This window comes from Bombus bifarius, unplaced genomic scaffold (genome assembly GCF_011952205.1).
Source record: "Bombus bifarius isolate JDL3187 unplaced genomic scaffold, Bbif_JDL3187 scf7180000008609_frag, whole genome shotgun sequence".
Lineage (NCBI taxonomy): Eukaryota > Metazoa > Arthropoda > Insecta > Hymenoptera > Apidae > Bombus > Bombus bifarius.
In genome coordinates this window covers 1-13,613 of record NW_022884751.1, presented here as the reverse complement: position 1 = coordinate 13,613, position 13,613 = coordinate 1, and the positions used below count along the sequence as shown (strand labels likewise).

Genomic DNA, 13,613 nt, shown 5'->3' with positions numbered 1-13,613 from the left:
TCGCAAATCGCGAAAATTTCGATTTTTTGGACGATAAAAGGCCGAAACTTCCTTCGCGTTGGAGATATTTCGACGTTTAAGCGCTCGTTGAACTCCATTTCACGGTGCTAATGCAATGCACAACCATTTAAGCGTCGAAACAAGCAAAATATCTCGCAAATCGCGAAAATTTCGATTTTTTGGACGATAAATGGCCGTAACTTCCTTCCCGTTGGAGATATTTCGACTTTTAAGCGCTCGTTGAACTCCATTGCACAGTGCTAATGCAATGCACAACCATTTAAGCGTCGAAACAAGCAAAATATCTCGCAAATCGCGAAGATTTCGATTTTTTGGACGAAAAATAGCCGTAACTTCCTTCCCGTTTGAGATATTTCTACGTTTAAGCGCTCGTTGAACTCCATTTCACAGTGCTAATGCAATGCACAACCATTTAAGCGTCGAAACAAGCAAAATATCTCGCAAATCGCGAAAATTTCGATTTTTTGGACGATAAATGGCCGTAACTTCCTTCCCGTTGGAGATATTTCGACGTTTAAGCGCTCGTTGAACTCCATTTCACAGTGCTAATGCAATGCACAATCATTTAAGCGTCGAAACCATCAAAATATCTCGCAAATCGCGAAAATTTCGATTTTTTGGACGATAAATGGCCGTAACTTCCTTCCCGTTGGAGATATTTCGACGTGTAAGCGCTCATTTCACTCCGTTTTGCACTGCAAATGTGTTACGTATTAATTTGTTTGTTTAAATCGATCAAATCTTAAGTTTAAATTTTACTGAAAATTTTTTCTTTTTTTTATAGTTTGAGTTTGTGTTTAATCTGAAGGGAAATAAATTGAAGTGATATTTCTGTGTATTTAATACTGATTTAGATTTCTAATTAATACGGTAGTTGCTGCCACCAGAAATAGTCTAAGGACTATTTCAAAATATTTTACTTTTATTATTTTCTTTTACATTTAATGGGTAGCGTTAACTGACGCTTATTGCAACTGGTAAATGAATTTCACTTTTCGGCTAACCTGCTATGCGCAGGGATACTAGCACGGGAGAGGATTAAAGCTGGGTACAATGAATATTTTTCCTCGTTGAACGGATTTTTATTTCGACGTAGAATTGCTTAGGTTATTGTATATATATTTTATTAGCTGGATATTTATATTTTAGCGTTGCTGGATTGGATAGGAACGTAAGATTTTTCGTTGTTTTATATAAATTTATTTTTACGTTTGACTTCTTCTTCTCTTTTAATTTCGCTGTAGTAGTTTGCCGTTAGAACCGAAACTCAATTCATTTACTACGATGGATTCTGTTACCATGATTTTTTTGCCTTTTGAGTTTAATAATCGAGGATGATTCTAACGATCCTCTCTGTGTGGGACTCGTGTGATTTCGCAAGCCTTGCCCAAAGACGGGTAATATTTTACCAACAGTGGGAGGAGGAATGCGAAGATCAGCGGATGTTTCAGTAGCTGAAAACACCGTTCGCACAAGCCGACACAGCGGACGACTCCTTTGTTTAAAGTTTAAACAATGATTCTATCTTCAAAACCGTTCACGAAAATAAAACGAGATCAATGATAGGAAGTTCTAACTCAATTCTCGAGGACAACGAGATTATCAGAGAAGAAGGAAATTTTCAAAATTAATTTTCTTACCTTGAGGAGTAGGTGCTGTCTGGTGCCATTACCTCAGCCGCTCCGGTGGTCGTCGAAGTTTTTGTTGGGTTTATTATTTGAACTCGAATGTAGTTTATTATCAACTCTTACTTTATTTATCTATTTTAATACAGCCTGAGCAATTTACTAACTGGATTAATACCGCAATTACAATGCGCGTTTGTGTCTAAACGATGAAATGAGGACTTCAAAGATAAAATTTTCTTTTACTGAGTCGCGACTCTCTTTTCTTTACCGAAAAAACTAAAGACCCCGAAACGCAAAATACAATACAAAATTTCTAAACGCAGTGATGAGCGCAATAACGAACGCAAAGAATAATGAGCGGTAATAACAAACGATCGCAAGAATTATGAACAAACTAATGAACGCTGCGCTATGTTGCTACGCTTATTTATAATGCCATCCCCCACGGGGTGGTGGTCCGCTGGGGGTACGCTTCCGTGGGAATCGGGATGTTGCAGTTTGGGCTTCTTGGAATCGTACGTGACAAAATGTAAATTCCGTATTTCGACTTAGTTTCTATCAGTCCTGTGTTTCTGCTGAGCTAGCGTCTAGGAGATTTGAAGCATTCCACGCTGATCTAGTCCGTTCCGCGAGAAACTTCCACGTGCTGTATCGTGGGAATTACCGGTGTTTCTTCGGCGCGTGGAAGGGCTGGTGGCTGCAGCATCATTATCATTTCAATGTTTGCTCGGGCAACACGCGCAACTCCGCTGCTCTCCCACAACAAGGACCTCCTTCGTTGAGTTATTTTTCGTAAGTTTGGATATTCGCATATTATGGTTGTTTTGTGATCTTAATGTTTTTTCCCTTTTTTGTTGTTCCCCTAGGCTTCGGTGATCGACGTTCGGACAATGTTTGCGGAGTCGTTTCCATCAGAGGTTCCTTTCCAGACTTCTCTGGTACGTATTTAGTCTTGTTTTTAGTCTGCTTGATTCGTTCTGTTTCGTTTTATTTAGAATATACCGTGTTGTTCTCATCCCAAGCGAAAGAGGGATTCCGAAGAACCCATGGGCGACTCGGGAGGATCCATCAAACGCATGCGGCCCTGTGATAAACCACGAGTATCAGAGTGGTTGGAGGAACTATTCAACATTGATGCCGAGGCCGTGTCGAAATTGGGCTTTGACGATTTGGCTACTTTCGACGAGAATTTCTTCGATGCAGAGACCGTCGTATTGGAGAGGGAACCCCCTCTGGTTGAAATCGTTGATACCGATCGTTGCGTGAAAGTTCGTTTTGCGAATGAAATTCCCGAAGAGGTTTTGGAGGCACATCTCCGTCACCATGCTTCTGGGAAAAAGGGAATTTCCCCTGTTGTGCGCTATTGGTGTATGCGTGAGTTCAGCGAACTTTATCCCGGAGCTCCTTGCTTCGATTTTGATTTAGTGTAGCTGCTTCAATTTCGTTGGTTCGCTGTTTGATGTTCCTTATTATTATTAATTTTTTGATATATTTTGTTTTGTGTTCAATATATATATATATATGTCGGAGATGAAAGGAAAGCCGAAGCCCTTCCTTGGAAATTTTGGGAACATCCTCTAGTACCTTAGCCTAGATTTTATTATAGTTGTAATTGTTTAAGATTTGTAATAAGCGAGATTGGGTTCGAGGTGACAATCGGTCGCTGAACGTAGCCACGGTCACGGGATGGATGTTTTATCTAACGGAGGTCTGGAGTGGTTGTATGTGTTTTCCGAGAAGTGTGGTTGTGGCGGCATGCGGCCTCGAGAGCGGGCCGAGCCACGTGTGATGTTGCCTCGGAGGTGCCGATGCAATGGGACATACATTGTATTTAGTAATCAAAACTCCAGGCGGAAACTGCCTAGCAACGGCGTTTGGAACTTTCTCGATGCTTCCAACGAGTGTGCCTAGCAACGGCGTTTGGAACCTTCTCGATGCTTCCAAACGGGGATAGAAAACAAAATGCAATCGTACAGGGAGAAAAATCTCCACGAGGCTGGGATTCTTGCGATTGCCTTGGAGAGTGATACATCGAGCGTTTTCGACGATCGCATTTGCGTCCAAGTTAGTTTCGCTTAGTAAGGAGTTATCCCGGTGACCGTGGATTCGTTTGAACTCAAACATTGCTAATAGTATTATTTAATTTAATTATTCGTAGATCGTATTATTCATTAGGCTTAGTGTTTGTTAGTCTTATTATTAGTTGTACTTATTATTTGTTAAGCTTAGTGATAGACCTGTATATACGTGTAAATAAAATCTCGGCTTTGTGAAACGATGGCTAGTCCACATGAAGAGTCGTCGCGCGCCCACAATTCGAATCCTGATCCGACATCAGAAGTGGGATCAGTACCGTTTAAAGTGTTACAAGAGCAAATGGACCTTGTGCGCGAGTTAATTCAGACGCTAGCGCACAAACCGGGGGAGCAACGACCGAGTACGGAATCTAAGGATGCAACGTTACCACGTTTTGACCCCGAAGGCGCGGGCGCCGATCCATCCGCGTGGTGCTCTCATGCTGATCTGATTTTGAAAGACCACCCGATGCAAGAGAGTGCGTTACTTTCCGCTCTAAATCGCGCCCTAAGGGGTTCTGCTGCGCATTGGCTTTCACAAATGGTGCGCGGTGGAAAGCTTACCTGGCCAACGTTCAAGGAACAATTTCTTTCGCGTTTTGGTGGCAGAGAGACAGCCGCTTCGGCGTTAATAAGGATATCCAGAGAACGACCGTCGGAGACTGAATCTCCGGGAGCGTACGGTAGTCGCCTCCGCTCCATGCTGCAGATGAAGTTGCAAGATCTAACGATGCCCGAAGTGATCAATGCCCTCGCCCTTTATATGCTGAGTTCACAAGATCGACGCTTTCGGCGACTAACGCTCGCGAATAATATCAGGACGGAGGACCAATTTCATGATGAAATGAGGATTCTCCCTTACAACGATCAGCCGACATTTTCGCCAAGAAATTCACTAACGGAACCTGAAGCTAAACGCAGCAGGCTATCAGTTCCTCGGATTAAGTGCTACCGCTGTGGTGCTCACGGGCATAGGAGAACGGAGTGTCGCCTGCAAACACAAACGGGGAAGGAGCAGGATATACGAAACCCGAAGGAAAAACGACCAGCCGCATCGTCGAAGGTGACCTGCTTCAAATGCCACGAGGAGGGACATATCGCGCCTAATTGCCCATCATCGCGGAAAAGAAACTACGATTCCATTGACGAACGCCGGATCGACTCCTGTGTAGTAGAAGCTCCGGCTGGTAGATTAAGCCATCTGGGTGAGTCGTATCCATTTTACTTTGATTCTGGGGCCGAGTGTTCGTTAATCAAAGAGTCCCTAGCCTCGAAATTTTCGGGTAAAAGAATAACCGATGTGGTAGTGATGCGGGGGATCGGGAATACTTGTGTTAAGAGTACACTTCAGATTTTGTCCACTGTTCGTATTAACGATCTTACATTGGAGATAGTTTTTCATGTCCTTGCTGACGATTACCTAAAATACGACATCATGATTGGTCGCGAGATTTTGAGCCAGGGATTCGACGTAAATATCGCGCAAGATAGCCTCGTTATTTGTAAAACAAAGGCCGTTAACGCTTGTGGTAAAGTCGCGGAAGATGCGGTCAACATTAACGAGGTTGACACTGATGTGATCGGTAACTATAAAGATCGATTAATCTCTGTTCTCGAAAGATTTAAAGAATCATTCATTACGGGTTTCCCGCGTACTCGCGTCAGTACAGGCCAGTTGGAAATACGGCTAATCGATCCCAACGTCACCGTGCAGAGAAGCCCTTACAGGCTTAGCGTGGAAGAGCGAAGAATAGTACGCGAGAGGATAGACGAGTTAATTAAAGCACAAATTGTAAAACCTAGTAATTCGCCGTTCGCGAGCCCTATAATACTCGTGAAGAAGAAGGACGGCTCAGACAGATTGTGCGTAGATTTTCGAGCGCTGAATAAAAATACGGTCGCGGATCGGTATCCCTTACCCCTTATTGCTGACCAAATCGCGAGATTGCAGAGTGCGAGGTACTTCATTAGCCTGGACATGGCTAGCGGATTTCACCAGATCCCCATTCACCCTAACTCGACGGAATATACTGCGTTCGTTACCCCCGACGGTCAATACGAATACGTGACGATGCCGTTTGGGTTGAAAAATGCACCAGCCGTTTTCCAGAGAGCCATTTTCAAGGCCTTAGGCGACCTCGCTTATTCGTATGTCGTTGTTTATTTGGACGACGTTCTAATAATCGCCGACTCAATAGATCAAGCTCTAGAAAGGTTGCACACGGTACTAAACACTCTCGTAAACGCCGGATTTTCTTTCAATTTCGCTAAATGTTCTTTTCTGAAGACGTCGGTACTTTATTTGGGATATGTAATTCGTAACGGAGAAGTTCGTCCAAACCCGGGAAAAATACAAGCTTTGAATTCTTTACCTGCACCGTCGACCGTCACACAGCTTAGGCAGTTTATAGGTTTGGCCTCTTACTTCCGAAAATTTATTCCTAAATTTTCGCAAGTGATGAAACCCTTGTACGCACTCACTTCTAGTAACAAGCACATAACTTGGACGGACAGGCACGAAAAGATAAGACAACAGATAATTTCCGTTCTGACCGACGCGCCGGTGTTAATGATATTTGATCCCAATCGGCCCATAGAGCTACATACCGACGCTAGTTCGGAGGGGTATGGAGCTATTTTAATGCATAGAGTCGAAAAGGAAAACAGAGTCATCGAATATTATAGTAAAAGGACCAGTCCCGCGGAATCTAGGTATCATTCGTACGAACTGGAGACACTAGCAGTAGTAAGCGCCGTTAAGCATTTCCGACACTACTTACATGGACGGAAATTCTTAGTAGTTACGGACTGTAATTCTTTGAAAGCCTCCAGCAACAAAGTAAACTTAAACGACCGGGTTTATAGGTGGTGGGCTTATTTGCAAACATTCGATTTTGACATCATGTATCGAGAGGGTAAACGAATGGCCCACGTAGATTTCTTTTCGCGAAACCCCGTAGACTTGAATCGCCGTATGATAGACAAGGTCGCAGAGAAAGAGATTAATCTGGCCGAGATCTCCGAAGACTGGCTATTAGCGGAACAACGTCGCGATCCGCAAATCTCCGAAATCGTTAATAAATTACAGAACGAAGAGCTCGCGGAAGATATCGCGAATACCTACGAACTGCGATCCGGTACACTTTACCGTAAAGTACAACGAAAGGGCAGAACCCTTTGCTTACCCATTGTTCCGAGAGGTTTTAGATGGTCCGTCATCAACCATGTGCATCAGTCAATTATGCACTTAGGATGGGATAAAACGCTCGAGAAGCTCTATGAGTATTATTGGTTCGAGGGAATGGCGAAGTATGTTCGCAAGTTTGTCGAGAACTGCCATGCTTGTAGAGTTTCGAAGGCTAGTTCAGGTAAAATACAGGCTGAACTGCATCCTATACCTAAGACCGGCATACCGTGGCATACGGTGCATATGGACATAACGGGCAAGCTGAGTGGCAAGAATGACTCGAAAGAGTATGTCGTCGTCTTGATCGATGCCTTTACGAAATTCGTGCACTTATATCACACACGCAAATTGGATTCGCTCAGCGTTATCCAGGCACTTAAGTCCGCCGTGTTTTTGTTCGGTAGTCCCTGTCGGATAATAGCAGATCAGGGTAGATGTTTCACGGGCCGGGAATTTCAAGAATTCTGTGCAAGCAAACAAATCAAAGTTCATTTGATCGCGACCGGTGCAAGTAGGGCCAATGGGCAAGTAGAACGTGTTATGAGCACGTTAAAAAATATGTTCACAACGATAGAAACGACCGGGCGTTCATGGCAAGACGCGATCGGGGAGATGCAATTGGCTTTGAATTGCACCCTCAACCGCGTAACCAAATCGAGTCCTTTAGAGTTATTGATTGGTAGAGCAGCAAGACCGTATGACTTATTACTACCTGATAACATCGAGGAAAAAGAAATAGATATCTCCAGTGTAAGACAACAGGCAATAAAAGAGATGGAAACTAGTGCTAGGTATGACAAAGAGAGATTCGATAAAACCAAAGCTAAAGTAGTTAGGTTTAATCCTGGTGATTTGGTACTACGCCAAAATGAAGAAAGGAACCAGACAAAATTGGATCCAAAATTCAGGGGTCCGTTTGTGATATCGGAGGTCCTGGAAGGAGACCGATATACCTTGAAAACACTGGATGGGAAAAGGTCATACAAGTACAGTCATGACAGGTTAAGGAAAATGCCGGATAGTCGCATTCCTGCGGAGTTGGATGTCTGTTGTGATGACGAGAACAGTGACCATGGCGATGTGAGTACCCCGATCCCAGAGGATCGTAGAATTATATGAGCCCAGGTGCGGCCATGGGACGGAGTTCAGTGCGGTCAGGCACTGGGAGTGACGATGTCACGAAGCTGGGAGCCGGTTTAGTACCGACAGCGACGATGTCACGAAGCTGGGAGCCGGTTTAGTACCGACAGCGACGATGTCACGAAGCTGGGAGCCGGTTTAGTACCGACAGCGACGATGTCACGAAGCTGGGAGCCGGTTTAGTACCGACAGCGACGATGTCACGAAGCTGGGAGCCGGTTTAGTACCGACAGCGACGATGTCACGAAGCTGGGAGCCGGTTTAGTACCGACAGCGACGATGTCACGAAGCTGGGAGCCGGTTTAGTACCGACAGCGACAATGCCACGAGGTTGGAGCTGGTTTAGTACCGATAGCGACAATGTCACGAGGTTGGAGCTGGTCTAGTACCGACAGCGACAATGTCACGGATTTGGAGCTGGTCTAGTACCGACAGCGACGATGTCACGAAGCTGGAGCTGGTCTAGTACCGACAGTGACAATGTCACGAGGCTGGAGGCGGTCTAGTGTTGACAGCGATCGTGTTACGAAGCTGGTTATGTAACGAACTTTGAGAGTATGTGCGATTCGAAGGATGAGACCCATTTGGGTGTGAAATCGAGAATGGTCCGTCATGTCATTACGACCCGACTGAAAGCACGCAGAATGCAACTGGCACTTTGAATGCTAATCACAATGACACTAATCTTGTTTCCTTTTGTTTTGTTGACGAAGGTACACCCTGAGGACGTGTGATAGTCAGGATGGCCGTGTCGGAGATGAAAGGAAAGCCGAAGCCCTTCCTTGGAAATTTTGGGAACATCCTCTAGTACCTTAGCCTAGATTTTATTATAGTTGTAATTGTTTAAGATTTGTAATAAGCGAGATTGGGTTCGAGGTGACAATCGGTCGCTGAACGTAGCCACGGTCACGGGATGGATGTTTTATCTAACGGAGGTCTGGAGTGGTTGTATGTGTTTTCCGAGAAATGTGGTTGTGGCGGCATGCGGCCTCGAGAGCGGGCCGAGCCACGTGTGATGTTGCCTCGGAGGTGCCGATGCAATGGGACATACATTGTATTTAGTAATCAAAACTCCAGGCGGAAACTGCCTAGCAACGGCGTTTGGAACTTTCTCGATGCTTCCAACGAGTGTGCCTAGCAACGGCGTTTGGAACCTTCTCGATGCTTCCAAACGGGGATAGAAAACAAAATGCAATCGTACAGGGAGAAAAATCTCCACGAGGCTGGGATTCTTGCGATTGCCTTGGAGAGTGATACATCGAGCGTTTTCGACGATCGCATTTGCGTCTAAGTTAGTTTCGCTTAGTAAGGAGTTATCCCGGTGACCGTGGATTCGTTTGAACTCAAACATTGCTAATAGTATTATTTAATTTAATTATTCGTAGATCGTATTATTCATTAGGCTTAGTGTTTGTTAGTCTTATTATTAGTTGTACTTATTATTTGTTAAGCTTAGTGATAGACCTGTATATACGTGTAAATAAAATCTCGGCTTTGTGAAACGATGGCTAGTCCACATGAAGAGTCGTCGCGCGCCCACAATTCGAATCCTGATCCGACATATATATATATATTTTAAATGTGATAGTGTTAGGTTATCTATTTTACGTTTGTTATTATTTTTTTTTAATTTTATATTGCCCCCCTTTTTAATTAATTATATATATATATATATATATATATATATATATTTTTACATTTGTAGTTGTGCATAAAATTTATAAAAGAAAAGTGTTAACAATGTGTTTTCATGATTTGTTTCTCGCGCCTGACTTCCATTAATCCCTAATATTCCTGTCGCCATGACGCGTGTAAATCCAACATGGCCGCTCATAAATGTCATCAGTAAAGTTTTTAGTGACGGGTCTTTAGTTTTGTTTGATATTGAAGTAATTTTTCGTCTGTCGCTCGTTTTTCCTTATTCTACCGCAATTAGAACATTTATTTATTAATATTGTTTTAAAGTGACAATAGCATAGCTCGTGTGAATATACGTATATATATATATGTTTATGTCGTGTGTCACTTCAGTATGGCTAATGTTTTGTAATTCTTCGATTGCGTTATTTATTGTTTTGAGTAGTTTATTTTATAGAGTATTCGATAATATAAAACATATGCACTCACACACACACACACACATATATATATATACGTATTTATATGCATATCTCTCTTGCCCATATAGTGTTCATACGAAATGAAATGTTAATTATTTATTTTATATTAATTTCTTTTAATAAGATAGAACACGCACACGCACACGTATATATGCATATATTTCTGGCAAAGTGATTTTCATTCAGATTCTTTAGTGATATAGTGTTGTGTATTTGAGGTTATGTGTCAATCATTTGATTTCATATATACATATATATCTTATATTGTGACAACATAGTATTGAAGGTTTTGTTTCTAGATTATTGTGCGTTTAATTTGTGTTTACATATTTGTGTTTGATGATAGAATTTCTGTATGCAATTCCTCAAGTTGTTGCGGTGTCAATTATTTTGAGCGTTTGGGCTATCGACAGGTTGTCGCTTAGTCCCAAGTGTTGCGTTGTGTGTTCTATTTCTTTTGTAGATTATTAATAGTAGCTTTAGTTTAGAAAATAGATTATTTATATGTTTATATAGAGACATGCATGTTTCATAGCGTAGTTCTTATTTTATAACTCTTTACCGGAACGTAGGCTAGTTTTAAGTATGTATCTTAGATTATCGATTTGAATCAATAACGTAGAAAGAGCATACATTAATAGTAGTTTAGTTTAGAATATAATTTATATATTTATATATAGACATGCATGTTTCGTAATGTAGTTCTTATTTTATAATTCTTTACCGGAACGTAGGCTAGTTTTAAGTATGTATCTTTAGATTATTTATTTGATAGAATGCGCACACATATATATATGTTTCTGACAATGTAACCTTTATTTCTTTAAAAATACAATATTGTATGTTTTATGTATTCGTTAAACTATTAGTTTTTGACTTCATATATACTTATATTTCATAGATTGATAATATTCTATTGGAAGCACTGTCTCTAATATTTACTAATTTATTACATGTCTAGCATATATGTTTATACTTGTATGTAACTCTCCAAGTTGATTGATTAAAATATATTTATATATACATGTATTTGCTATTCCTTGAACTAAAAAAAAATTCTTTCGATGTCAGTCAGATTATTATAAACGATCATGCACGGGAGGATTTTCTGCAGAGATTCAAAATGCTCTCTGGATTCCTTGTGAAACGTCTGGACAACACCTACATGTTCCTCCATCCGTCGTTCAGAGAATGGTTGATGAATTCGCCATCAGTTCTGTACACACATACAAAAATAGTTAATATATATATATATTATATTTTTTTTTTTATATATATATGTTTCATTCGGACCTGTTCCTTGTATGAATACTGTATCTCTGTATATAATATAATATATATAATATGTTATGATTATGTTAGTTGTTATTTATTATATGTATTTTCCTTAACTCTCTCTCCTTTTTTTTCTTGTTGTTGTTTTTTTTTTTTTTTTTTTAGTACCTAACATTGCTATTATGATGCTGTATTACATTGTATTGGCTATTATTTGTATGTGCGCGCGACGAATTTTTCAACATGGCCGCTCGCGTGTATCTTTGGTATGGCATTGGTTTAATGTCAACAGTAGCGTGTCGTTGAAATAGTTAATTAATTGTTAATCACTATAATTTTACTTAGTAGTGTTTTTGTAATATTGTTTTGTGTTTCATGATATTGTGTGTGTCAATACCGTGTGCTACCTTAATGTGATAGCATGGATTGTATTGTTATCGAATTTCGATAGTCATTGTTTTGATTATACGTGACTTGCATTTATATAAGTCTTGTTTAATTTAGTTAATGTTTTTTGTGTATTGTGTTACCAGATATTTTGTGTAGCGTAACTTTATTCTTTTGCACCGAATTCAGTCATGTTGTTAATATTTAGTCTATCTTGATTAATTTCTAACCTATTCCTGTGTTTATTAACCTTTCTTATTGTCCCTATTAATTTATTATTGCATGTACTTGCTATTTGCTATTATTTTGTGTATGATATGAATTGGTTTCTTTATTAATGATTAAAATCTACTTGTTAGATTACCATTGTCTGTAATTCTTCAGATTCTACTCTTTCGATGCTGCATCACTTACCTGGATCGTTCCCGCAACATCATCCGATTCTTTGATATGCCTTGGATACTTACTACGGCTGCCTTCAATCGTCTTATATCTGTGGTCATAAAGGTGGTGTTTAATTTATTTAATTTAATATATATATATATATAATGCATTGTATGTGCGACCGCTATTGTGCATTACAAATTAACATCACAATACTACGTAGATTAATACATAACCAAATATCCCTTTACTCCGGTTACATTTATTACTAACTCTCAATTAATCTATCTTGATTATTTTCTAACCGCTTTCTATACTTTATCAACTATTTTATTTCTTCTTGTTAATCTGCGAAATTCATGCGTGTACGCTTCCTTGTATGGTGATTAATTGTTCATGAGGTAAGTTGCACTTTCACCGTTTTAGTTATTCGTTGAACTAGCTCGTTTCACATTCAAACAGTAATTGGAGCACTTGTAATAAACTTCTTTTCTTTTTAGGTTTCCGCCATCTGTGTTGTTCGATGAACAGTGCAATGCTTCCACAGTATTGTTATAACATTTAGTACTGTTGTATTTTGCATTAACGCAATTGAAGTTAATTGGTTCATTTATTTTTCAGCTGGCTGTTGTACATGGTGTTTCGCAAACAGAGATCCATAACCTATTTTGCACGTAAACCTTCTCGTATGATGATTACTTGTTCACAAGGTAACTTTCACTTTCACTCTTTTAATTTTATTGAATCAACACGTTGTATATTCAAACAATAATTGGAGTACACATGATAATTTTCCTTTTTTTTTCTTTTTTAGGTTTTCGCTATCTGTATTATTCGACGAACAGTGTCACACTTCCTTTTGATTTATCCACAATATAGTTATAACACTTAGTAACCTCGTATTTTGCACTGAGACAATTGAGACTAATTTATTCACTTATTTTAGGTAGCTGTCATACATTATGTTCCACGAACAACGATCCATAACCTATACTTGCACGTACACTTTCTTGTATGTTGATCACTTGTTCACAAGGTAAGTTTCACTTTCACTAGTTAATTGTTCATTGAGTTAACACGTTTTATATTTAAGCAATAATTGAAACACATATAATAATTTTCCCTTTTTCCTTTTAGGTGTTCGATATCTGTATTATTCGAAGAACAGCACTACAACATACACTACTGCACTACGTTGCCCACTGAAATCACTTTATTCATTGTTTATTTCGATTATGCGCTAGTTTTAGCTTGTTTAAGTGCACCGTTCGCGGAATCCCTTTTACTTCAATCTTGACGTTTTGTTCTGCAAGATTTCTAGCACTTTGTGTCGTCTAATATATTGATGGGAGAATTTTCCTTACTAGGTTCTTTTAATAGATATATCGAGTCTCCT

General features: G+C 40.1%; 1 protein-coding gene across 2 annotated transcripts; it reads left to right on the top strand.

The window, feature by feature from the left end:
- The first annotated feature begins 2,110 nt into the window (after nucleotides 1–2,110).
- LOC117213275 lies at nucleotides 2,111–3,133 on the top strand. 2 transcript variants are annotated; one of them, XM_033458643.1, is made up of 3 exons: nucleotides 2,111–2,441; nucleotides 2,516–2,587; nucleotides 2,672–3,133. In XM_033458643.1, the coding sequence occupies exons 2-3, from the start codon at nucleotides 2,540–2,542 to the stop codon at nucleotides 3,077–3,079; spliced, it is 456 nt and encodes a 151-aa protein (XP_033314534.1). In that variant the 5' UTR covers nucleotides 2,111–2,441; nucleotides 2,516–2,539; the 3' UTR covers nucleotides 3,080–3,133. The 2 variants fall into 2 exon arrangements, with proteins under 2 accessions (XP_033314534.1, XP_033314533.1); XM_033458642.1 differs by having other exon boundaries at nucleotides 2,645–3,133.
- The last annotated feature ends 10,480 nt before the right edge of the window (nucleotides 3,134–13,613 follow it).